Source organism: Aplidium turbinatum, chromosome 12 (assembly GCF_918807975.1).
Source record: "Aplidium turbinatum chromosome 12, kaAplTurb1.1, whole genome shotgun sequence".
NCBI classification, from domain to species: domain Eukaryota; kingdom Metazoa; phylum Chordata; class Ascidiacea; order Aplousobranchia; family Polyclinidae; genus Aplidium; species Aplidium turbinatum.
In genome coordinates this window covers 11,603,217-11,629,460 of record NC_137483.1, presented here as the reverse complement: position 1 = coordinate 11,629,460, position 26,244 = coordinate 11,603,217, and the positions used below count along the sequence as shown (strand labels likewise).

Below are 26,244 nucleotides of genomic sequence, written 5' to 3'. Positions count from 1 at the left end.
AATGTGCTTCATTGAATTCATTCAGCTTCATTGAAACAACTATTGCATTGCACAGTATCGTTTGCCAAAGAAAGTCTTACCTTTATGAGATAGAAAATAGCGGAGTAATAAGATGACTGTGATGATCAAAACAAAAGCTGCCACAGCCACCACTCCTCCTATGACAGCCGCATCCGGACCCGCCTTGACAAACATCTTCGTTGCGACATCTGCCAAACAAACAGAATTGAGTTTTTTTTTTAGTAAAGTCAAGTTTTTCAGTTACCGTACTCTTAACCAGAATGAATTTAGTAAACAAAACCGCTTGACACTGGTTTTAACAACTTCAAATGGACCGGTTTTCCTCGCTAGAAGAATGTTCAGACAATCGTCCAGATGAGCAGAGTGCTCACCGCTATTTGAAGGAACCGTCCATCTGGCTCGCGTGATGGATGCACACCGTGCTCACTGCTAGCAACGGTCGCCATTTTTACATCACTTCAACGTCCCCAGACGTGAAAATGGCACCTTTTGAAGTCGTTCAACAGCAACGTAGGTGGGAAATCTATCAGCGCGAGGTATCAACAGCACGCTATGAGTTGACGAAAGCTTAGAAGGAAGCTTTCTCAACAGAACGATAAACAGCAACACACAATATTGCCAAATGCCTTCGATTAAAAATATTGTGGTTGTGTGGGTCATTCTCATGCAAAGTCGTTCACAGACATGCTGTTAGTTTCCGTGCAACTTCAGACTGCAGTTTGCGCGACAGCACATGCCGCTTTTACTATTAGACCCTTATAATTGCGCGTTAGTAGATGAATTAAGGACGAAATTAAAGACGCACTGCATGAAACAACTTGTACGCATTGGCAAATGTTTGAAAAAGCACACTTTAAAAGGAGATGGAATTTACAGGTAATTCCTTCGATATTTTGGGTGGTACGGTACTGCACTGGTATTCGAGCATCAAGACCATCCAAAACTAAGTGTCCAACGATCACTTGTTAAAGTGTTTTTTTCAGTAAGCATAATAAATTGATCATCAATACGAGTATGTTGTTATTAATAGCATTTATACAGCGCTGCATAACGATAACTATATTCCAAGGCTTTATACATGACGATGGTGAGAAAAGAATTCAGTTAGTTATGTTCGGAAGGTCTTCCAACGAATTTTGAATCCTTTTTTTTGTCCATGGGTATTACGGTTGCAATTTGCAAATACAACAGTGTTGGACCTACGACAACTTGTCGTTGTCATGGCAGCGACGATCCACAAAACTAATGGAACTTTTTTTACTAGACATTAGATGTCAGTTGCGACTTCTAATGAAAGTTTAACGCTTTGCTGTAAATTGTTTTTTACGCAGTATTTGGACAATAAAGCATAGCAGTGTGTAACTAACTACCGTACTAAACATTTCAGTATCTTGCTGTGCTTGAAGTCTGCACTTGAGCGGGGTAGTTTAAAGTTTTATCACAATAAAACATTGCAACTGTCTCCTGGAGCACATTTATAATACGCGACAAGGGAAATATGTTTTGAAAGAGGAAGCATGTCCCTCATTCGGCTCAACAAACGCACTTATTTGGTGCAACACTTCCCTATGAGAGGATGAAAAAGAAATTACAAGGCATTCACAAGACTTCAATCAATGCATAACAATTACTACGACACAATATGTGGACAAACAAATTAAGCATGCAGAATTAACACTTTATCAACGTTTTGCAACGTATAATCAATGAAATGTATGATACATGTTGTCAAGTCACCTCCATGTTTCTCTTGTTGGTTCAAAAAGAAAGCTAATTAAACAGGTTTGACGTAATATCCGCTGTTTATGACTTATCGATTATATTATTATGTCGTGGAGGAACAAAACTTATTCCAAGGATAATTTAATGTTTTGCAACGTCAAATTAAAGTGACATCTTCACTGACGAATGCTTGATTGAATTAATCTTGAAAATCAACCATATCTACTTTACGTCATCAAAGCCGCGTTGTTCCAAAAATTGTTTGCTTCTTATCAAGTTGCAAGAGGCAAATAATTTTTTGAACAGGACGCGCTAAGCTTCATTAACGTTTTGTAGCAAAAATCACAAAAATTTACAACTTGCTGAATCAAAGACACAAACCACACAAGAAAGTACCTGCTACATCCGTGCTTTCCCCAGCAGGCATGGCTGAATGCAAAATTACTGCATGTTAGTACGCGAGGTGGGTTAGTGGCAGAAAATTATTTGAGACATCGCATGAAAAGTAAACGATAAAGGTTGAAACTTTTGCGGCTGCAAGTTGGCTTCTGAATCCATTCTTGCCAGTGACTGATAAGATGGATCAGAAACAAAGCAAAGAGCTTGTTCATGACTAAAAGCTGATGGCAAAAATCCAACCATGTCACTTACTATCGCCAGAAAGCAAAGTTTGGTTTGGTTTCATTGCACAACTTTTGCAATTACACTATTTAGACATGCAAAATAATGCAATAGAAGCAATGAAATCAGCCACGATTTCTGCAGCTATTGCATATCGCTGTTGCTTTAATAAACTATTTGATGTTCTCAAAAGTTCGCATACAAAAGTGAGGTGGATGGGAAAGATAGAATAATGAGATGATGAGTATGATGATAAACCTGAGGATTCTGATGAGGAAATGACTGAAAACCGTCAAAAGAAATAGAGTGACCTCTGTTACACAGTTGGAGGGAGTGGAGTAATGTGAAACGTTGTCAACAGGGAGCGAGCAAGAACAAGGGGATTAAGAACCTCTGTAGAAAAGGGGAGTTTAATTCGTTAATTTGAAATTGCCATGCAGCAGACGACATCAATTTTCACCAAGAAAGGTCTAACGTTCAGTGTTCTACAGTGGAATTCTAGTTCGCTTCTTTCTAATAAGAAGCATGAGCGTGCAGTGGTTGCTACAGTGAGTGAAGTGAAAATTTTATACAAGACTATGGGAAAATAAAAAATTAATTGCATAAATTAACAACTTTTTTAGCGTTACGCCGATATAAAAGGACAATAATTTCTCTGCAAAGTGGTAAAGAATTTCATACAAACACTGCACTAACCTGGCGTGGTTGGAGCCTGGGTGGTCACCGGTAGCTCTGCAAACGATTTCCATTAAATATCTTCACATACGAAATCTCACTTCACAAACACAACGAAACACTTGGGCAGCAAGAAAATTTAAAGCGGGAAAATAGTTAAACAGTGTTTGAATCGATAAATTGAACACTATAAATTATTTAAAGACTTTTCGGGCGGTAAGATAGAAAGTGCTGCGAGGCGAAACAAAATGAAAATTACTACTTTATTCTTATCGACATTGAACACGCTTATTTGCATCATCGATTAGCAATAACTGAATGTGTTATTGTTGCAATTGAATTGATTCTCAATCATCATGATTAAGTTCCTTCCTCTCCTCGAGGGTTGGAGGCAGTGAGGTGTCAAGTTTCTTTGTTGTGAGATTTTTCTACTGCAGCTTTGTAATTAAGTCCTGACCAGTCTTTAATATCATTAGTCCAAATTCTTGGTGGTCTGCGCTGTTTCGTTTGCGGTTATCAATATATAAAAAAGATTATCTTGCTTCAAATACAGTTACTATTCCCAAAAAACCTTAACAGGCTGTTTCACCGGTATTGGGATCATCAGAAGGTTCTTATTTAAATAGAATTCAAGTTTTTTCAAATAGATTCTATTTGAATAAGAACCTTCTGACGATCCTAATAATTGTGAAACAGCCTTGGTAAGGTTTTTAGGGAATAGTAGCTGCATTTCATATAATTCGCTCTGCTTGGCTTTTTGCTTAGCATTAACCACTTTTTGCAGTAACAGTATTATAATATGTTTAAAAAGACGATAGATTGTTGAGTCATGTAACTCGCTTGTTTGTATTTACATCTTACCTTACTTTCAAGCCAACACAATCATAACAAGATATTTCCACCAAACATAGTTATGCCTTCCATGAAAGCTATAACAATGAATTCGAAACCTTCAGCTTGTTGACTCACCATACACTTGCAAGGCGAATGACTTCGATATCGAGCCCAGTTCGTTTGCAGCGTGACAAGTAAAGGTTCCATTATTGGTTTCAAAGCCGTCCGTCAATTTCAAGGCTTGACTGAATATTTTGAGGCCATCTGCAGGAGAAAAATATAAATTTAATTGTAGACTGCTCAACAATACTTCGGAGTAAAGCTTTACAAATGTACATTCACAGTTGTACTGAGTCTCCTACAAGTCGGCGGTCGTGAACAGAGCAGATGACAGTGGAGCAAGTGACAACTGAGCTAGCAACGTTTCAGCAAGTGGCTAACGTTGGAAAATGAAACTAAGCAAGTAACAACTGAGCAAGCCGAAGCTTGGCATGTCACAAGTCAGCAAAATGAGCTAAACAAGCAATGACCAAGCAAGTCCGAACTGAGCAAGTAAACCTCATTTGCTGACTTGGCAGTAGCTGAAATGAACTTGCTAAGTTGAAGCACTTGCTGAGTTGTTTGACGATTGTAGTATCAGCATCAAAATTACTGTTTTTTTTTTTCGCTGAGACTTTTCGGTCATTTGTCCGAAATGACTTGAAAAAATTCGGTCATTTTTTATTTATTTCGGTCATTTTTTCTGATGAAAATATTTCCTTTCAAGTAGCTGATACAAACCAAAATTTGCACTTTCTGACTAGCTGCAACATTAAGTTTCGCTGAGAAACGTTGTCGTGTTTTATCTGAGAAGAGAATTGACTATATATTTTTTTGGACATTTTGACCGAATTGACTATATTTTTTTCGAACATTTTGCTAAAAAATCGGTCACTGACCGATAAATGACCGAAAAAAAAAACAGGATCAAAAATACAACGTGTTTTCATTCTGAACCTGCTGAATCACCGGCGGTAATCTACAGATTCACTTTCTCCAATTATGTTTTTCAACAACGATAATTCCTAGCTAGTTGAAAAAGTCCGTTCTTTTTACGTTGATACAACCTCAGCACTCAACGATACAACTCAGCACGGAAAATAACTTTTAGATAACGATACGGAGACGTAAAAGGACAAGTTTTTTTATCACCTTTCGAAACCATGAAGTTGCTGGGGAATGTGGGTCTTGACTGTTTGACAGAAGAGTTCTCGTCGTCCGTTGGTTCAAGTTTTACGTCAGGTTCAAACGACCACGTGATGTTGGGCCTTGGATATCCTTCTACGTCACATCCGGCTTCAAACATTCTTCCTTCCGGATGGATTTGAGTTTTGTGTTCTATTGCGTTGTCAGTGAATTTAATAACTGGAGGGTCTGTAAAGAGCAAGTGATATCAATAAATGCTATGAAAGGGTGGAGTCAGCACAAGGTCTACTGTAAATGATTAGAATTTCAGTCGAATACGGCGTCTACAAATTCTAACGTATTTATTTTCCGTCGTATCTATATCTCACGATGTTGAAGCGATGTAAAAAGGTAGCTTTTTGATTATTCTTTCCGTCCTAACTTTGCGTAACTAAGCATGCCGTACTCATGGGATGAAAGCCAATTCGCAATGAAGAACACAACAACGACGAAACACAATGTTCAACATTCATCTTTGCTGGGTATCGAGCCAGGAACAAATGATTGGAAACTTATAGAGCTGCTCCAAGCAAATATATTTTGGTATATATTGTTCAAGATTTTAATTCGATACGAAACCATAGCAAAAAAGTGGGTTGAAACAAAGCGAAAACTTTCGGAACAAGTCTTGATTCTAACCGGCCAAGTGGCTGTCGCATGTTTCCTTTTATATTCTCAGCGGTAAGCTGATTATTTCATCAGTTTGACAACGACTCACATTTGACGTTCACTTTGCCAACGGGAAGACGAGACGGCTCGGTTTGATTGACGTGTTTGATCCTGCAGTAATACTCCATCGAGTTGTCCGAGCGGAGGAATCGCTTTACAAGAGAGAGTGTGGAATTGGTCAGTCCGTTGCCAACGGCAACATGCTCAATCTTGTTCTCGCTTTTGACTTCATTTCCCTTTGAGTCTTCGAACCTTGAGAGAGAAAATGTCGACATAACTTGACCAGGAAAAAAACAACTTGATATAACGTTTATCAAATGCAAACAGATCGAAATTTTAATTGGTGTCTGTGAGCCAGGGGCGGATCGAGCAAGTAGCGTTAGAGGGGAGATACACCGTAAATAAAGTCACTTTTCTCTGTTTAAGGAGGGGAAGGGGGCGATCGCCGCAATCGCCCCGTCTGAATCCGCCCCTGCTGTGAGCGAGCACACGCAAAATTGAGCAAAAGTGTTCACAAACGCCATCAACACCGATGCGCAAATTAACCATTGGCTGAAGGAATAAAAGAGAAATCTAACATTTGCTCGCTATGCAAATCTGGAGAAGTTGCCCATATAAAGTCTTCAATTTGCAAACATTTGCTTGAGCGAGAAAACAGTGTTCAATTTGCAATGCATTGCATGCTTTCATCGTCGACATCACGAAATAAAACAACTATTGTCATGAGCATGTGCTGTGTTTGTTACCATATCTTGGGAGGTGGTTTCGACAGGCCAGCCGAACATTTAGCCACGGTAGACAATTCTTTTTCGACAACAAGGTTCCTTTCCTGTCGCGCATCCATCAATGGCAATTCTGTAACAAGCAATGAAGTCGTTCAATATGTCACTAAATTGTGTGGGCGTTAAAAAATAAAACAAAAAATGTCATCACGATATGGGAGTTGCTAATGGCTTTCAATGAAATTTGACGTCATTAAATGTAGATTAAATTCACAAGGATGATCATCCAGACAGCAAATCAACCGTGTCCACATTAATTAAACGTCTGCAAATGTTGAATCAATGTAAAAAACAGTTGATTTGACGTCTGGGAAGACACAACTTTTTCATTGACAAAGGTGTAAAAATGATATGGATGTTCAACTGTCACTAAGTCGCAATGTCCAGTTAAAAGTTTCACTAATTTTGGTTATTTTTAAGCAAATATTCAACATTAAAATGCACAAAGATTAAGGTGAGCAAACGCTGATATCACAATCACAAACATAATATCATCGAGATTACATGATATTTCAAGATGAAACGAGCAGAAAAAATATTGTCAAAAATCGATTTCGTTTCGAAATCGCTTTGCGTCGAACAGATCAATAGCAACATTAAAAACGTTTGTAAAATGTAAACTTACGATTTACAAACAAGCTAACAGAGGCTTGAAGCAGATTGAATTGACAGGTGTAGTCTCCATCGTCGGATAACATTACAGATGTAATTTCAAAATCCATTTCTTGCAATTCGCTTGACCAGCTAGTGAAGCGTAACAAAGTTAAGCTTTGGAAAACTTTCTCTCATGCACGATTAGTGTGGAGGCTGGTAGCCACCGGAGTGAAAAAGCCCTTTCCAGACGTTTAATTCTTACAGCTTAGTGTGCTGGTGATACGACATGGTATTAAAAATGACTCTTGTTCCACAAGTTATCGATTTGAAACTGTCCAAGCAACGGTTGTGAGGAAATTGGCAATGTCAATGTCATTTATTCACGAAACACCGTTTCGATTAACAGTCTTGTTGTTTCGAGCAACCTACCCCTTATAAGTTGCAGTAGTATTTGTAGTTCTTTTTAGACATGACGCAGTTTCGATGACTCAGATTGAAGTTGCCACTTCTATTTGTCATGTTGTTTCTTTAGAACTATTCAATGCGCTGGAATCTAGATGGTATTGCAGCCACGTTTGTCAGTTTGATAAAACGTCAGTTGCCCGGAACCATAGTCGATTACAAAAAAATAGGAAAGCATTCAACCTAACAGAGAAAAATAGCAACTTTGAAATCAATGTGCAGAAGATCTCACCCGCTTTTCACACCCGGCATTTCATAATTATTATTCGTGGCAGTGAACGCGAGAACCAGTTTGTTTGGGTTGAGCCACGAATGCACATTCTGCTCATTCGGGTCAATCTCACTCTCTAACTTGCATGTCAGATGAACGTTTGACCATTTGTCAGGACCAATGACAGCATAGCTCGGAAAGCCAACAAGGTCGGAACATAGACCAGCTGCAAAACAAGAAATAAAAGACGACTTGTGAATAAGCAAAGGCTTGAAAAGCAGATAAACAGACTTAATAACGTTTTATTACAGTGGCTTGTACATTTGGTGTGATTTGCAATGATACTTGATGGAATAAGTTAAAAATTTTAGTTACCTCACGGAAAATACATTCATAGTTGCATTTGAGCGCAAGTTGTTTGGTGCAAAAAAAATGTTCAAACTTACCAATCTGTAAACTATCTACCATGGCAAACTTCATATGCATACGATTCTACTGTTCGATATATGCAGTGGACAAAACTGTGGTTACCTAGCTTCCCGCTCATATGTTGTGGCAATACTACATAACATGTACGATGTACGTAAGTAAATTGAATCACTATTATGAGCCCGTTTCACCCTTTGCGGGATCGTCAGAAGGTGCTGAATAATATGCAAAAGAGAAACCAGTAATATTAAGCAGGCGTGGGTAGAAATTAGCATGGCTCTACCCTCTGCAAGACTCACAGAACACTCCAAAATGTAACCATTAGTGAACCATCGAAGCTCTGAGCTGCCTGACCCTGACTAAATCTGGACCGGCTATACCTTGGCTGTTGTTATAGCCGCGGTGCGCATTGACAGCAATTGGGCTACGTCATGAGAGCTTTTATGACACGATTTTCGGCTGCGTTTTAGAATGTAGGCCCATGGGCGCTGTGAGGACAAAGCGGGGCCCGCTATTAGAAATATCTTAGCTTGAATTTGTTGCGACTTCAGACGACACACACTAACCAACTCGGAGCGCTTAATGGGTGCTGTATGTGGGGAAGTGATTTCTGAACAAACTTGAAAAGTTGATCAAACAACAGTAGATAGTAACAAGCAGGAAACAATCGAAATCACGTATTTACCGCCCCCCAAGGGGTCTACAAACCTAAATCCTTTCCAATTCAAAACTAGTTTAAAAAAATGTTACATCCATCATTAAAACAAAAGTGGAATAGCATTTCGACTAAGAAAAAATTCTGTTGTCAACCGAGACGCCATACAACGGCAGTTAAAACGTCTAATTAAATTCAAACAAAAGTAAGCTTAGAAGAAGAGATTGCCGGTGAAGTGTTTTCAGGTGAACAGAAAAACTGTTATTGTTTGAATTAAAATACGTAAAAGCGCCTTGACCCCATATTTGCACATCTTGAAGTCACTCGTCTATGTGATGAAAATTTTGCGTAAAAAGAGACTAAAAGGGAAATATATGTTTGAATTGACGAAACAGCGGACTGACTTATTTTAGGAGCAACAAAATGATAAAATATACAGTATTTTTTAAGTACTCTGTTTAAGTGTTCATGATAGTGCTGTGAAAATGTATTTTGAAGGCTAATAATAAAAATTAGCTTTGATTCAAAAAATCTAAAACAGTCCGGCACATCAAAAGCAACGAGTTGTTCTAGTAACAACAAAATGTCAATTTGTCCTTGGTAGACACACACGTAACCACAAACAATTCAATCAAAACTCGTGATTGGTTTACTAGCATTGATCGGATAACAATGAAAAGTTGCTAATCCTTTCAACAAATTCCAAGCGAGAGTTACACAATGAGAAAGCGGTGAAGACTAACACAAAGCAAAAGATCAATTGAAAATTTCGCATTCCTAACTTGGCGTACATCACAACTTGATTGGTTGATTGTGCGGTAACAACTTGAGGCTTTCGCGGTGCAGGCATCATTCAGCCGGATAGAAACATTTTTGTATTCCCGAATGTTCTTTTGTATAGTTGATGCATGACATTCAAGGTAATTTATTTCTTACAATGTCCAAACATATCCGCTTGGCTTCACTTTTTAATTCTATGTTAATTTGCACCACTGACGCGTCTGGATAAAGTACCAGCTGCAATAAGCGATGTACTAACACATCAATGAACAGAAAAACGTGGAAAAATATATTAAGTTCAGACACATAGATTGACAGTTGTTTGGATTGTAAGGTACTGGTACACCCTTGTGGCTAGCAGTGTCACGTTCACCAAACATGAAAGACGCAGTGATGTTTAGAGACGTGAGTCGTTTTTTTGTGCTCGCTTTTAAAAAAAAAAAAAACATGCTTTTAAAAAATAAAAATAAACGATTGTTTTTTTTTGCACGAACAATGTATCTAAAATTTAAATGTTGGAAGAAAATTTGCATCTTTGCTTCTCTGTAATATTTGTCCTGAAATAGTCAAGACATCGATAAGTACCAAAATAAAACTTTATCTCTAAACTTTGTCTCCAAGTCGCCACCCATTTCAAGTAGCTTTGCGCTGGGTCAAAGTGATGACATTAAAGTTGCTTGTTTCACTTCGATAACTTCATTCACAAGCAACCAAGCTAGAAACGCTAGAAACCAACTTGTCGCTAGAACCTGATATTGGCTGGCAATGACGTTTGAAAATAAAAACTCCCAACATTTCGCTGTAATTTTTTAACGTGAAACAAATGTGAAATGATCTTTTAAAGACTTCGGGCCTGTACCAAGATAAGTTGCCAACACAACTCACCAATTAATCAAGTAGAAAACATAGGCAACCAATCATCTTCGAACAAAAAGTAGACTTCGCCAAATTTAATTAAAGGCAAAAATGAAATGCAACCCTGGTAAGGTTCAGCAAAAGCTTTAACTGGGCTTCAATATTTTACGTCTACCAACATTTCAACAATGTACAAATGACAATTTTGGAAAGAGAGGTGTTGGAAGTGACGCCTGGCTTTCCTACCTCAAGCAGAGGAAGACGACTCCAACAGTTTATCCACCTAAATGAAAAACAGTCGATTTGGCAGCTGAACTTTGGAGCAGTGGTGTACACTGTACAGGTTGATATATTTTCACTTGTTTGTTTTTACTCTTTACTGCAGAAGTAGGCAGTAAGTCCGGCTGACATGTTTAAAAACAAGCGCTTCCTCTTACGAAGTTGAAGGTTCTTATCAAAATAAGGCAACAGGTTACAATTAGTGCAACCCAGACAGCAAACCTGTCGTTTTTTACATTGATTCAACGTCAAAAAACGACAAATTTGGTGTCTGAGAATACATTGAACTTGAAGCACAAGCCATGTTTATTATTCCCATGCCGCAAGTAAACTGGAACATCATTGTACTTGAACAAGTGAAACTGGAAAAACTGGAACACCATTGTACATCGAGGGCTGTATCAGCCATGATACCTACACACAGCCGCAAGTAAACTAAGTATGTTGCTTTTTTTTTTTACAAAAGTAGACCTATGTCACAACTAAGACTGCTTCACACAAAACTATTTCAAAATTTTAATTTGACAAACAATTCGCAATATTTTGTTTCGTTTCAGCGCAAGTCTTTTTGCTTCTAAATCCTTTCCGATCTTCTCACGGTAAAGTCAACTCCCAACAGCTCTTTATGGATCACTAATAAAACGTGTGGACTTAACTATGCAGTTAATATGTAACTTTATGTAATTTATTCTCTGTTTTAAAATATAATTATTGACATCGAAGGATTGAGTAAACTTTTGCGAGAAATTCTTTATCTTGCCATGTTTTCAGACTTTCATAGAAATATTCTAAACAATTCATGTTCAAGTAACAATCATTGACAAGTGATCAACCAACAGAAAAAGGTTCCACCAATGCTTTAAAAACAAATAAAACTTGTAATATTCGAACATTCGATTCCACAAAACAATTCCCGTGCTTATAATTTATTAACAAGTCTTTGATTCGTAGCAAAGTTACGAACGAAATAAAAAGATAGAACTTATTACAGTTGTAGATGATCTGACAAAAATTTATTAAAAATCATGGAAGAGTGTAGGGCCCCTCAAACCAATGCCATGTAATTAATAGATTTTATTGTTTTCGGGGAAATCCCGGTCAGAAAGCATCGCTTGGTCTTTTATCATCGATGCAACCTCGCCAGAGGTTGACACACCGTCGCAAGTTTCTTGTAAATGCAACTGAATGTGAGGCAAACGAAGATCTTCCATCTTTTAAATTTTTCTTTCATTGAAAACTGGCTTGAAATTAGTGGTGTAATTACCGTAAAATCATCTCGAAAGCTATTATTATGAATTTCAGAATAAGTCGATCGTTAGCTGAGATAATGATGACTGCTGCATCATATTTGTTCGTGAATGTAAAAATTCCCGTTGACGTTCAAGTTACAGTCAAACATGGGTACTTCACAAACCGTTGATTGATCACAAATGCAATAGGAAGATTTTTAACCTAGGAGGCTGGAACTGAAGCAAGAAGACATAAATTTACAGGGGTCAATAAAAACAGCAAGCTGGAAAAAATACTGAAACAACTGGGAGCAGAACATTTTCAAGTGAGAGATATTGCCACGCCTTTCCGGCAACGTTGACATGTTTACAAAGCATCAACATTTCCTTCATCATTGTACCCACTTCAATGATTTACTCGCAGTTACCGTTTAATATCGTTTAATTACGAACAAATATTGTGAAGCAAATGATGTATTGTACAGTTTCCGTAAAAATAGAGAAACAAGCCGCTGATGTTGTGAATCCATGCGCTACAAAAAAAACGCATCTACAAGTTAGGCATGTTGCAAGGTTCAAGATTTGTTTCACAACTAGTTCCTGCTACCCTCAAAGTTAGGGCATTCTTCTAGCGCGTTTGCAAATAAACATTTGATAAGTTTGTCATCGTGGTAGTCAGAACAGAACAGCATTCGACCATCGTTAAGCACGCACGTTAATTCAACAAAATCTAATGTTGGTGCCCCGTGAAATTCCGGCATTATCTTCAGCCTTGAGAGTGTGAACATGCGCACTTGACATAAGTACGTAGTTTATTTTAGAATGGAATCAATGTTGCAGTTAGAACCTACTGTTTTACTAACAAAAAGAAATAGTAATACAATTACAAGTATCTAGCGGCTAGCCGAAAACCAGTCCTTTTTTTACATTGCTTCAGTGCAGTACTTTTCTACTTACAATACAAAAAGGACTGATTTTGCTAGCTGGAATAGCTTTCAACGAATGTAATTTATGTCAGTGAGGAATAAACACTGAAAAAACGAATTAATTTCATTTCTTATTACCCGAAGGCTTATTTGTTAAACGGTATTTACACGTTGTGACAGCAATGTCCAAACAATCGCCAGCCAAAAATTTTCCCGAAGCTCGTCAAAAATTAGATAATTTGCACAAAGAAAGATGTTCTGTCATTTCGATACAAGAGAAGTTAACGAACAAGTTTTGAAACGTTTCCATAAACTGACGTCGTTTTGATATGAAAACAAGTTTCACGGTTGAATGAAGCTCAGTCACAGTTGACATTGCCCATTGATTCCAAGTAGACAACAGACGCATCGTGCTATTGTTAAACACAATACGATGGAACCACAAGGGCATCATTTCAAGCCAATTTTTGGCGCTGCCATGAAAAGCTTGTATCGATCGTAGCCTACGTAATACACATATCAATGTGACCTTGCTGATAACAAATTGTTTTGTGATTGTAATGTTACAATTTTGGTAAAGAGGGGATGTTCTTGAACTATAGACAATTTGTATTGCTTTGTAATTTTCACATCGAGATTTCTTAACTCAACAAACAAAAACCGCGCCAAACCACGATTTTCCAACTGTATCGTAGGCTGCATGAAAAACATCGCTGGCTGAGGCATCCTAAACTAAAGATTCCAAAGCACGAAGATTCCAATTCACGAAGACGACGACTATTATCAACGTAATGTAAGTTGGAACAACTATTCACAGATTTTCAATTTTAAACAGTGACACAGTTTTTTCATTGTAAAGGAAGTTATACAGTTTAATTTAAAGAACCCATGCAGGAAGTAATAGGATCTATTCGGGTTTCAATTACCTGTTGAATTACCCACGCTTAGTGACTAAGTAAACTGGGTCTGCTTTGATGAATCATAATTAGGCGCGCAGTTAGGAAATCTTGTAGCGTGAACGCGACGTTGTACGGCGTATAGTTTCATGGCAAAAAAGTACTGACAAATTTAAACACTGTCGCATTTTACCATATAAGGAAACTTGCCCATTGAGCGGTCAGTAATACGCTATACCCTTGAAGCAGTGACACCACCCATTTGAAGCATGAATCAAACGTATTGCTTCTTGCATAAATAAACAAACGGAGGTTTTTAATTGCAAACTGTAAAGTTATCACCTCTCATCACGCAGGCGAACTTTTATCAAGCATGCGACAATCAAGGTGGTAAACCAGAGAATTTTCGTTTGACGTCGAGAAAATCTAATTTAAAATTTAAAAAATTACTATGAAGAAGCAAATTAGTGTTTTTTGTCCGATAACGAAACCCACAAGTAGCGAATCGGTAATTTGACTAAAACGTATTAAGTAGTTTATTAAGATATTGATAAAGTTAAAACATTGTGCTAATAAAAAAGGTTTTCAAGAGTGAACATATAGACAATTTTTAATATTCTCAGTACTGCAAAAACAACAACCAGCACAAGAGACCCTACATGTGGTATCCTGCAAATCTAAGTCAATTTACGCAGTCTTGCGCTATTGGGGTTGAAAAGCGCCTTCATACAACAACAACCTTTGCGTATCCTTGGGTGTAAAACGCAGCATTTTAACCAAGTCACTTTTCACAGAATCATACAATGTTAAAGCATCAAAGATCTAGAGCTCAGTTGTAAATGTACTTAAAGTCGTTAACTGTGTCAGTAGTGTGTCACTATGTACTCAGCTCACTCAACTGTGAAAGGACATGTCAAGTGCTAAAACAAGCAGCACTTTGGTTTGAAAAGTTGTGTTTACAAGCCAAGGAGAGATTTCGAAAAAGGAAGCTGTCTGACTTGGTACAACAAGAACCAGTAAAAAAAATGACGTCATTTGCTTCAAAATAGAGAAATGAATGCAGTCATGCCAATAAACGGTTTGTAATATTTATCACCTTTCAGATTGCTGGCAAGTCTGTGAACGCTTGCCGGCTTGAGAAGAAAAGATTGTGGAACTGATTTAATTATTTAACCACTAACCACTGTTCCATGATGGTGACACACACCGCATAACTGCAATGGCAATTTTACAAACACTTTTTAACAACCTTTATAAATTTTGTATTACACGATACACACCGTACCTTTTCCAACTAATTAAACATCTTCGACATTGGGTCAAACAACTAAATCTTTCGGCAGAAACGCGAGTGACTGGTTCAGTGATTCTTCTTTCATATTACTACCAGTTACAAAAATAATACCTTTCTGTCACGTGATTTCACGTGTCTGCTTTAAGATGGCAAACGATCAACTCCCATCCACAGAGTAACATAAGGATTCACTCAAAGACTGAAACCAGAGTTTCCAATTTGAAAACAAAAAAATCTTTAATATATACATACGTAGCCTATATAATAGGAAAAGAAATACTAAATTGAGTTCGACACAACTACCTAGGAAGCAATTTTCACGTGCTGAAAGGTATGTGCGTGTATTTTACAGATTAGTAGATAACCTAGTCTTGATTTGTATGGAAAACAATCGTAACCAATCAATTTACAGATTAAAAACTCATAAGACACATATTTTTGAGAAATCTTCTGAATTAACATTGTTCGCAATATATCTATTGAAGAATCTTTCACGTTGTTGCGTTATTTTCAAACCTACCTGTATCCGTTCTGCGTGTGATCGTTATCTGCTAAAATATAAAATATACAGAGCTCCGGCAATCAACCATCCACTCAACACATTGGGTCTGCTACTATTCGGTGAGTCTGATTCGGTGAGTTCCTAATCTCTAACCCCTAATCCTAACCCCTAACCCCGAACCCTAAAACGGCAATGATAATTAGGCTACGGTACCCGATAATTAAAAAAAAAAATCCCCCGTTAAGGGATCGGACTCACCGAATCGGACTCACCGAAACGGGCCATTCCGCAACACATTGCACTCCGAATAGTTGTGACGCGACACCACAATGATCTGGCGGCAACCGACGCCAAAATGACCACCCTGATCTGGGTCGGGTCAAAGATTCTATCTTGTACCCAAAAGCGATTTTCACCTGTTTGCTTTTTGTTTCAATCTAAAACAGTTGTGATGTTAACCCATGAAACGAAGCAACTATGGTTATTGGCTATATCAAATGTGGATGAGAGTAGGCCTACAGTTATAGAAGAGAATGGCAAATATGTATATAATTAATCACAAACCCACTTCAAAGCTTGAGGTGCGTTTAATTTCTTTTAAATAAAAGGAGAACTGGACCGTCTTGAGCTTTTCACTTATTTACAGTTACAATATGTTTATTTAACATTTGCAGACATTCAGTTTATACTGAGTTTATAAAAATATTTAATGCTATAGTCACGCCTATGCTTAATACCAGTAAGTGTTCGATTTGAATTGTAAAAACATACTAACTGTTCATCGTCATTCGTCAGAAAACAAAAAACCGCACACAGATTACAGCTGGGAATCGTTTTGTTTCGTGATTAATACTAAAATGATACTTTCCTGACTCGGCTTGAAGTGTAACACTAACATAGCATCATTCTCCTGCGAATCATTACCATCACATACTGTATCTTCATTTTTAAGTTATCATCATCCGTTACTAGAATTGCTTGTCTTCTCAAGGTGGAAAGACTATAGCTCTAACGACTGGCCACTTAATAACAAAATCTGAAACTGCCAACTTGTCCGAACGCACTAAAAATATATTATATCGCCTATTACATTAATACAAAGTGAAAACCGTTTTCCAGCACTACAATAGATATTGGATATGACAGGGTGAAAGCATTACCAAATGAAGACGTTAATTTTCGTAGGGAGACATTCATTCACACATTGCCACTCATCTGGAGTGTGGTGTTGAGATTAGTCTCCTGCAAGGGTTAACGGGGTCGCCGCGAGAAGGCTCTCAACATGATCATTCAGAAAGTGCTAACATTAACAACTTCAAACCTGAAGAATCACACACAAGTAGAAGATTGCTTAGCTCGTAAAACGCATTGATGTTGTTTTACCAAATCAAATCACTTCATGGCCGAACAATCGTTTCTAATTATTAGAATGAGCAACGCTTGTGCTCACATCGGTATGTCAGAATCGCAGCAGTGTTACTGCTAGTGGTAGAATAGTGCAACTGGGCACTTGACAAGAGCATGTCGGTATGATAAATACATTTAGATTATGCTTCTAAGTTAATACGCAAATACGATAAATAGAAAATGACCAGCTTGGGTTGAAAGCACATTTTGCTCTTGAACGCTTCCATGCGCTCTATCATTATATTCATCAGATTAGCAAGCAAAAGGTGGTAAAACAACTTTACGCTGGCGATATTTCGACATACATCAAAACAAAGAACACCCGACTTAAAGTTAGGTTAAAAACACAGCTTGGGAACAAGTGTTTTATAATACCATACCTGAATACGGAATAGTTCCAAGAAAACATTAATCAAAACTCAAATAATTATCAAGTTTAATTTATGCAAGATACGTGGCATGAAAAGCATCCACCTCAGACAAGAAGTGACGAAAAAACAATGTTGAAACAAAGCACAAAGCAAAGTTAGTTAGAATCGAATCACATAAAACTGGCATACAATAGATAACTATTGACATGGTAACATTTGTATTTGCTTTGTAATGAACCTACTGTATAAGTCTAAATAATACAGTTAAACCAAAATAAACAAGTCTTTGAAATAGTCTTACAAACAGCAGAGACCACAATGCTACTCTACTGTTAACATATTAAATTTTCACATCTTCCTGATAGTCTGGGAGCCTACGACCAGGCCTGGAAAAAATGGGGAATCCGGGAATGACATTCCCGGGAAATTTGTCGGTTCGCGGGAAATTTTTACCGGAAGAATCACGTTACTAACGTCTTTCGTTCACCGTCAACCGTCATCGTAATTTGCTGACACATTGCAGTTCCGACACTGATTCGTATCACTGCGTAGTGCGTATTTACGATTTCCAACTTGTACCTCAGAGCTGAACAAGTTCTTAGCAAAATTGCGCAAATATTTTGCAGTAGTCCGCCCGAAAGCGTCGTAAAAAGCACGGGAAGTGTAATTGAAAAAATTCGAATGTTTGCGGAGGTACAAAAACATCCACAAATAAAAAATAAAGACATTAGCAACGAGCTGCTCTTTCACTGGAATGGGCCTCACATAAGCAAGTGTAATGGCATCGTGAAACAAGCTCTTGACCTACATTTCAAAGGAAAACTATGGCATTTTAGTACTAATGACGTTCGCTCGAAAATGTACAAAGTGTCTGCTGTGGTAGATAGACCAAACAACAAGAAATCGTCCCCATTTTTTATGTCCTGGTAATGTATTTGTAGTAATTTCGCATGGGCAAAACTTGCTTGCGGTTTCTTTGATTTACAAAAACAGCTGTTTTAACATCGTAATTTTGATTTTGTTGTCAAATTAATTAATGCGTTTTCGTTATTCTTCGTGTAACCCACTGGCTGTTTTGTAGGTTACAGAAGTAATTTTCCCAACGTCTTGCAGGCCTCGAAATATCCGGCGGTCATGACCTCCGGAATGACCTCAAATGTCTGCCGAAGCCGACTCATTGGTCGGTCATAAATGACCGCCGCAAAATTCCTGACAAAAATAGAGCTAATACAGCAAAAATATATTTTAAATTTGAATTGTTACAATTGTTTGTTTAACCCGAACAAATACGGAGCTGAAACAATAAGAAGGCTACAGGCAATTGTTTTAAAGATCACATTAGAGTGGCGTGGTTAACGAGCTGATGGCAAAGGTAGCCATTTTTACATCATTTCAACGCCTTGCAATGTTGCCTTGAAATAAAGTTGTCTGAACTTTTCAGCAGGATATGTATTCTAATTTTAACAATGAGGATTATTTCGTTACATTGATCGTTTGTTAAAAAGAAACGTCACAGAGAAGCAAGTCTCAGCTGGGTTCCGCACGTGCTAAGGCGAATGTGGCGACCTTATTCACGCTGATACTGATAGAAATAGAATTTCTGCACAGAAGGGAGGGTGTTAGACACATTTGTCTGCTGTAGAAAATCTTCTTCTACAAACACGACTACACAATACTGTAGTGTGATTTTGTGCAAAATCTACATGCAAAAAATATGTCCGGTTGAGATATTAAATGTCCGCTGAAAGGGCCAGTCCGGTAGGACATGCTTGACCGCTGGAAAAAAATACAAATTTCGAGGCCTGTCTTGTGTTCTCACTCAGCGAAACTTGTTGTGCATTCAGCCGTCTGGCCGTTTTTTTGTGCTATATGCCTATATCGCTTAATAATTAGTTATGCTATTCATGCACATTGCACATACTATCAACCCGTTCAAGCATGAAGCATATTGTTAACTTGTCAAGTACGTAACAAGCGGCTCGTGATGTCGCATTGTTTCATGACATTCACACGGTGGTCGGTGAGTCAGTGAATCTAATTTGTAAGCATGCGGCGTCTAATTTATTAAGCTATTGTTGTTGGCCAATGTATTCCGATCAAAGCGGGCACATCAGGCACAAACAGTGCGCCATGCCTGCTTACGAATACGATACCAAGATTCTTTATTGGAACTATGAAGCTACAAATGGCCGTCTACATTTTTTGCTTGAGGCTTTTCGCCGGAAAACTGTAAACGGTGTAATTATGACGTCATTATCGTGATTGTAAGCCGCGGGAAATTTTTTCGCTAAAAAACAGATTCCCGGGAAGCTAAACATTTTTTCCAGCCCTGCCTACGACAGAAGATTTCACCCCATAAGGTACAAAAGGTTTGACCCCTTGAAGTTACTGGGGTCAACCATATCACTCACAAAAAGTATGGAAGATTGACCGCACCGGGTGGATCTGGACCCTAGAGCCCCCTAAAAAGCCCAAAAAGGGGGTTAATTTCACCCCATAAGGTACATGGACCAAACTTGGTGAAAACGAAGTTCTATGTCAAAACATCACAAAAATATCAAATCTAACAATATTTTCGAGTGGAAAGGTGATGTAAGACCCCCCCAAAGTGACCCCCCCCAGGGGGTTAATTTCACCCCATAAGGTACATGGACCAAAGTTGGTCAAAACGACATCTTATGTCAAGACATCACAAAAATATCAAATCTAACAATATTTTCGGGTGGAAAGGTGATGTAAGATGCCTTCAAAGTGACTTCCCTTAATGTGACCCCCTCGGAAGGTTTATTTCACCCCATAAAGCACATGGACCAAAGTTGGTCAAAATGAAGTCTTATGTCAGGACATCACAAAAATATCAAATCTAACAATAGTTTTGGGAGGAAAGATGATGTAAGACTCCCCAAAGTGACCCCCCAGGGGATTAATTGCACCCCATAAGGTATAGGCTACATGGACTAAAGTAGGTTAAATCGAAGTCTTATTTCAAGGCATAACAAAATATCAAATCTAACAATATTTTCGGGTGGAAAGGTGATGTAAGATGTCATCAAAGTGACCCCCCAGAGGGTTTATTTCACCATAGAGTACATGGACCAAACGTGGTCAAAACGAAGTCTTATAGGACCACCTCGGGTCCTATAAGACTTCGTTTTGACCACGTTTGGACCACAAAATATCAAATCTAACAATACTCTCAATTGGGAAGGTGATAAAAGACCTACCCAAAAGTGAATCTCTTCCTATAGTTTAATTTACTTCATCCCTTACTCGAACCAACCTTGGTGTAACGGAAGTGCTATACCAGGACAGTACGAATGGATTAAATCTAAAAATATTTTTATATAGGTTTTGGTGAAATACATTCACAAGCTGTCCCATGATGCATGAAATGGAACTATAGCCTACTTTACAAAAAGTTTTTGTATAAATCATATTCAGTCAATCGAAAAAAGGCAACAGGACATGACAATACATGGCTTTGTAACACCAAAAACAGAATATACATAAGAAGCATATAAGCTACAGCTACAGTAGCCAGAAAATTGATCCAAGATCTTGATACGACCACTAAATGTTGACTTAATCGAACAACTGACTATCCAAATCAAAACGTTTCGAAATGAATCATTTGGAACGTTAATGCAGGCAATAATGAACATTTTCCAGCTGCTACAATAAATAACCCAATAAACCCAATGTAGTAAATTTTTGTTTAATGCCATTTGCTTTATGTCTCCAATCAGTTATTGTAACTATTCATTCATAAACAGAGATTGTTTGTGTAAATGGTCGTTTCTTTATTCTTCATTGTCACTGCTGTCGCTTTCACTTTCTTCGTCTTATTCTTCAGATTCATACAATTCTCCTGTTATATACAGAGATAAAGCAAGTTGTCTGCGATGTACCAGCCCCCAGCAATGTGGTTATCCGCACGTCTGACACTAACTGTCTTGTAGCTTAATTGGCCTAGGTCGCTATGAAACTTTTGATCCTTTATTAAAGATATGGATAGAAGCTGGCTTGCAAAGCAATAACACGCAGCGGTGCATCAACATCAACCAAGTGCATACCGCACTTGGAGCGACGATTTGCAAGTGTTTACCTACATATCATGCCTTTACAGGTTCTGATTACACCTCGTCATTTAGCAGGAAAGGGAAAGTGCGGCCGCTGAAATTACTCCAAGGAAAGCACGAAGCGCAGGCAGCTTTCAGCCAACTCGGACAAGACAAAGAAATTAGTGAAGACACTATCATCGCAATAGAGAACTTTGTGTGTAACATGTACAAAAACAAGAAAATTAATTATGTCAACGAAGTCCGTTTACAAATGATTTTAGACAGCTACAAACCCAAAAAAGAGAATGAAAGGATATCATGCATACCAGAAGCTACTGTAGATAGTATAGTACTCTACCACTTTGTTCACGAGTACTTCTCCAGAAGACAAGGCGCACACATCTCATCACAAGACGGTGGTTATCTTCAACTAGAAGTGAACAAGCAGCAACATCGCTGCTAGAGTATGGCTGGAAAGAAGAAGGAGGTTGTTATAAAGTGGTGTGGTTTGAAGGTAAAGCTTCACCTACATCTTTAGATGTCTCTGCGTGGAATCTGATCTCATCCAGGAAAGTCAAGAAGAAGGTAAACAGCATCGGATGTCGCTTGGGTTACCCTTTATAAATATAAAACTTTCTCCTGGTCTTCCGTCATTTACTTTGTTACTGTAAACATTAGCCAATAACTGGCTGTAAAGTTTCGTTTTAGGAACCTGTAACCAATAGTTTCTGCAATCTTGAGAAAAATGCCTGGGTGCACTAAATAACTAATAAATGTAGAACTTTTTCCAGTTTATAGTAAGTTGCAATGTTGCATTATTCGAAGAAAAATAGACGTCTGTAAAAGATAATAAAATTACTGTTGTATGTTACGCATATCTGTAGTGCATAATAGCAAATGTTTCGTACAGTCTTTATTTTTCTGTATATAACAGGAGAATTGTATGAATCTGAAGAATAAGACGAAGAAAGTAAAAGCGACAGCAGTGACAATGAAGAATAAAGAAACGACCATTTACACAAACAATCTCTGTTTATGAATGAACAGTTACAATAACTGATTGGAGACATAAAGCAAATGGCATTAAACAAAAATTTACTACATTGGGTTTATTGGGTTATTTATTGTAGCAGCTGGAAAATGTTCATTGCCTGAATTAACGTTCCAAATGATTCATTTCGAAACGTTTTGATTTGGATAGTCAGTTGTTCGATTAAGTCAACATTTAGTGGTCGTATCAAGATCTTGGATCAATTTTCTGGCTACTGTAGCCTATATGCTTCTGATGTACTTTCTGTTTTTGGTGTTACAAAGCCATGTGTTGTCATGTTCTGTTGCCTTTTTTCGATTGACTGAATATGATTTATACAAAAACTTTTTGTAAAGTAGGCTATAGTTCCATTTCATGCATCATGGGACAGCTTGTGAATGTATTTCACCAAAACCTATATAAAAATATTTTTAGATTTAATCCATTCGTACTGTCCTGGTATAGCACTTCCGTTACACCAAGGTTGGTTCGAGTAAGGGATGAAGTAAATTAAACTATAGGAAGAGATTCACTTTTGGGTAGGTCTTTATCACCTTCCCAACTGAGAGTATTGTTAGATTTGATATTTCGTGGTGTCCTATAATACTTCGTTTTGACTACGTTTGGTCCATGTACTCTATGGGGTAAAATAAGCCCTCTGGGGGGTCACCTTGATGCAGGCCCGTAATTATACATTTTAGCCTGGGGGGGGCTCAAAAGCTGTTGCGAAGTAAAAGGTAAGGTTGTTGCACATAACATTTGTAGTTGCAATGAGTCTAATTTGCGGTTTTTCGGGCAAAGGCTCGGCATATGTTGTAAATTCACAAGGTGCTAGATAGCAGTAATTTCGAATGATTGGGATAATTTCAGCCAAAACATGGGTAATTCCAGCCAAAATGATTGCAGAATAGAATCTCATACTTTGAGCTTGGGGGGGAGGCATTGCCCCCCCCCCCCCAAGCCCCTTCGGCAATCATTTTGGAGGTCACTCTCTGGGGGTCACTTTGATGACATCTTACATCACCTTTCCACCCGAAAATAATGTTACATTTGATATTTTTGTTATGCTGTGAAATAAGACTTCGATTTAACCTACTTTAGTCCATGTAGCTTATATTTTTATGGGGTGCAATTAATCCCCTGGGGGGTCACTTTGGGGAGTCTTACATCATCTTTCCTCCCAAAACTATTATTAGATTTGATATTTTTGTGATGTCCTGACATAAGACTTCGTTTTGACCAAGTTCGGTCCATGTACTTTATGGGGTGAAATACACCTTCTGAGGGGGTCACATTAAGGGAAGTCACTTTGAAGTCATCTTACATCACCTTTCCACCCGAAAATATTGTTAGATTTGATATTTTTGTGATGTCCTGACATAAGACTTCGTTTTGACCAAGTTTGGTCCATGTACTTTATGGGGTAAAATACACCTTCTGAGGGGGTCACATTAAGGGAAGTCACTTTGAAGTCATCTTACATCACCTTTCCACCCGAAAATATTGTTAGATTTGATATTTTTGTGATGTCCTGACATAAGACTTCAGTTTGACCAAGTTTGGTCCATGTACTTTATGGGGTGAAATAAACCTTCCGAGGGGGTCACATTAAGGGAAGTCACTTTGAAGGCATCTTACATCACCTTTCCACTCGAAAATATTGTTAGATTTGATATTTTTGTAATGTCCTGATATAAGACTTCATTTTGACCAACTTTGGTTCATGTACCTTATGGGGTGAAATTAACTCCCTCTGGGGGGTCACTTTGGGGGGTCTTACATCACCTTTCCACTCGAATATATTGTTAGATTTGATATTTTTGTAATGTCCTGACATAGAACTTCGTTTTCACCAAGTTTGGTCCATGTACCTTATGGGGTGAAACTAACCCCCTTTTTGGGCTTTTTAGGGGGGCTCTAGGGTCGAGATCCACCCGGTGCGGTCAATCTTCCATACTTTTTGTGAGTGACATGGTTGACCCCAGTAACTTCAAAGAGTCAAACCTTTTGTACCTTATGGGGTGAAATCTTCTGTCGTAGGCTCTCGGTCTATGATGAGTCTCAGAATGTACAAAACCATATAATACGACCAAAGTGAAACACCAATAAAAAAATTGCTAATCTTCTTGTAAGGTCTCTTAAAGAAGTGGTAATAGCTCTGAAAAGTGCTAACTGCACAAATCGATAAAAAAATTAAAATATTGATAGTTTCAAAGAGCGCCTGTACAAGCATATTAGCAACACTCAAGGCAATGCTTTTCAATCTTCAAAGCTTGCAGCAGTGCAGCAGACAAAAGTCTTTCTTAAAAAAAAAAAAAAACTCCACAATTTCAAAACATTTCGGTAAAACTGTGCATGGGACATGGTACCTAAAATGAACTGCAACTGTGAAAAAAACAGCTGTTCGTGTGTGCGTGTGGAAAAAACAAATTTAGCAGACCTTCAAAGGTTGGCACTTTGGTATAGCCTACATTTTAGCATATTGCGCAAAACAAACCTGAACAACAAATTATGTTACACAGACCTACATCAGAAATATCTAACATTGTGGCATTGTACTAAAGGGATCAGGACATTCTGGCACAGCCGACGTGTCGCAGGGACATCTCACCTCAAGACTATTTGGCATGAATTGCCAACATAATGTTTTTTAATACGCACTTGAAATGCAAAAGTGATTCCATATTTTTGAAACAAGAAATAAACAAAAACCCACAAGTGGAAGTAAGATGAGTCCACTATGCATTAAATAATATTGGTTGGATGTGGTAAAGAACTCAAACATAGGGAAGTTTGTGCTGAAATAAAACTTATTTTTTCATTCTATTTTCATTTCAAACAGCATTACCCATTAATTTTCCAGCTGTTTTAATCTAATCTTCAGCACTTTTTATCCAATACTTTTATCCATTGCACTGTAACTTATTGGCTGTAGCTTGTATTTCCTTGTTTCGAGTATTGAATAACTAATGTGTCACAACAAGCATCTGGTGCAGGACTACTCAACTAGCAGACCGCGGTCCGAATCCAGACCTTCTAGGTGACAGTAGGTGTTCATGGTGGACCTTGAGCTTTTGGAAGAATAACCTCATTGTCACGTTTCAGGGCTTTAAACAGATTTCTACTGGGAGAAAACAATTTTTACTGTGATCATCCTAGTAGCTGGGAGGCTTCGACCCCCGTACTCCCCAACACTGTCTCAAAAATCCAAGTCGAGTTACATTTTACGTAAAAAAGCGGTTTGGTACAGGCACTGATAGTTCAACTTTCATGGTTGCGTGTGAAATAACTTATTCAAAGGACCGCTAAAATTATTCAATTTATCAAATTGCACCTTAGATGAGAATTGAACACTGGTGAACAAAAATATCTGTATAAGACAAGATATGTTCAATAGATGAAATTGAAATGTGGCCGAATAGTCTTGCAATGAAATTTCCTAGTCACAGTCAATTGTCTTGCACATAGTCGGCCGTGCTAGATTGTCATAAATCTGTAACTGCATAAATAGGAACTTATTTTTTCACGGAAACGTTAGCTAACAATATTATAACAAAACCTAACACAGTATAACTCACCTTGGAAGAATGCAAGTACGACAAGAGCTATCTTCATGTTTTGATGGTTCATTTAAGTCTTCTTGACAGAATTAAATGACGCAGTTTCATAAAAATTCAAAACAATGGTACTGACTAAAAGCTACAGCACTGTATCT

General features: G+C 37.9%; 1 protein-coding gene across 2 annotated transcripts in view; it reads right to left on the bottom strand.

Annotated features, from left to right (window-relative positions):
* The window catches only part of LOC145781434 (cell adhesion molecule 3-like), a 27,459-nt gene extending 1,215 nt beyond the window's left edge, over nucleotides 1–26,244 (bottom strand). The window contains exons 1-10 of one of the 2 annotated variants that reach the window (XM_082593216.1): nucleotides 26,108–26,244; nucleotides 7,837–8,041; nucleotides 7,174–7,292; nucleotides 6,513–6,621; nucleotides 5,816–6,018; nucleotides 5,065–5,286; nucleotides 4,009–4,137; nucleotides 3,061–3,096; nucleotides 2,140–2,172; nucleotides 81–209 (exon numbers count right to left, since the gene is read on the bottom strand). In XM_082593216.1, the coding sequence (XP_082449342.1) occupies nucleotides 81–209; nucleotides 2,140–2,172; nucleotides 3,061–3,096; nucleotides 4,009–4,137; nucleotides 5,065–5,286; nucleotides 5,816–6,018; nucleotides 6,513–6,621; nucleotides 7,174–7,292; nucleotides 7,837–8,041; nucleotides 26,108–26,159 (1,237 nt within the window). In that variant the 5' untranslated portion in view covers nucleotides 26,160–26,244. The remainder of the gene's footprint in view (nucleotides 1–80; nucleotides 210–2,139; nucleotides 2,173–3,060; nucleotides 3,097–4,008; nucleotides 4,138–5,064; nucleotides 5,287–5,815; nucleotides 6,019–6,512; nucleotides 6,622–7,173; nucleotides 7,293–7,836; nucleotides 8,042–26,107) is intronic. The other variant, XM_082593217.1, reaches the window with a different exon arrangement.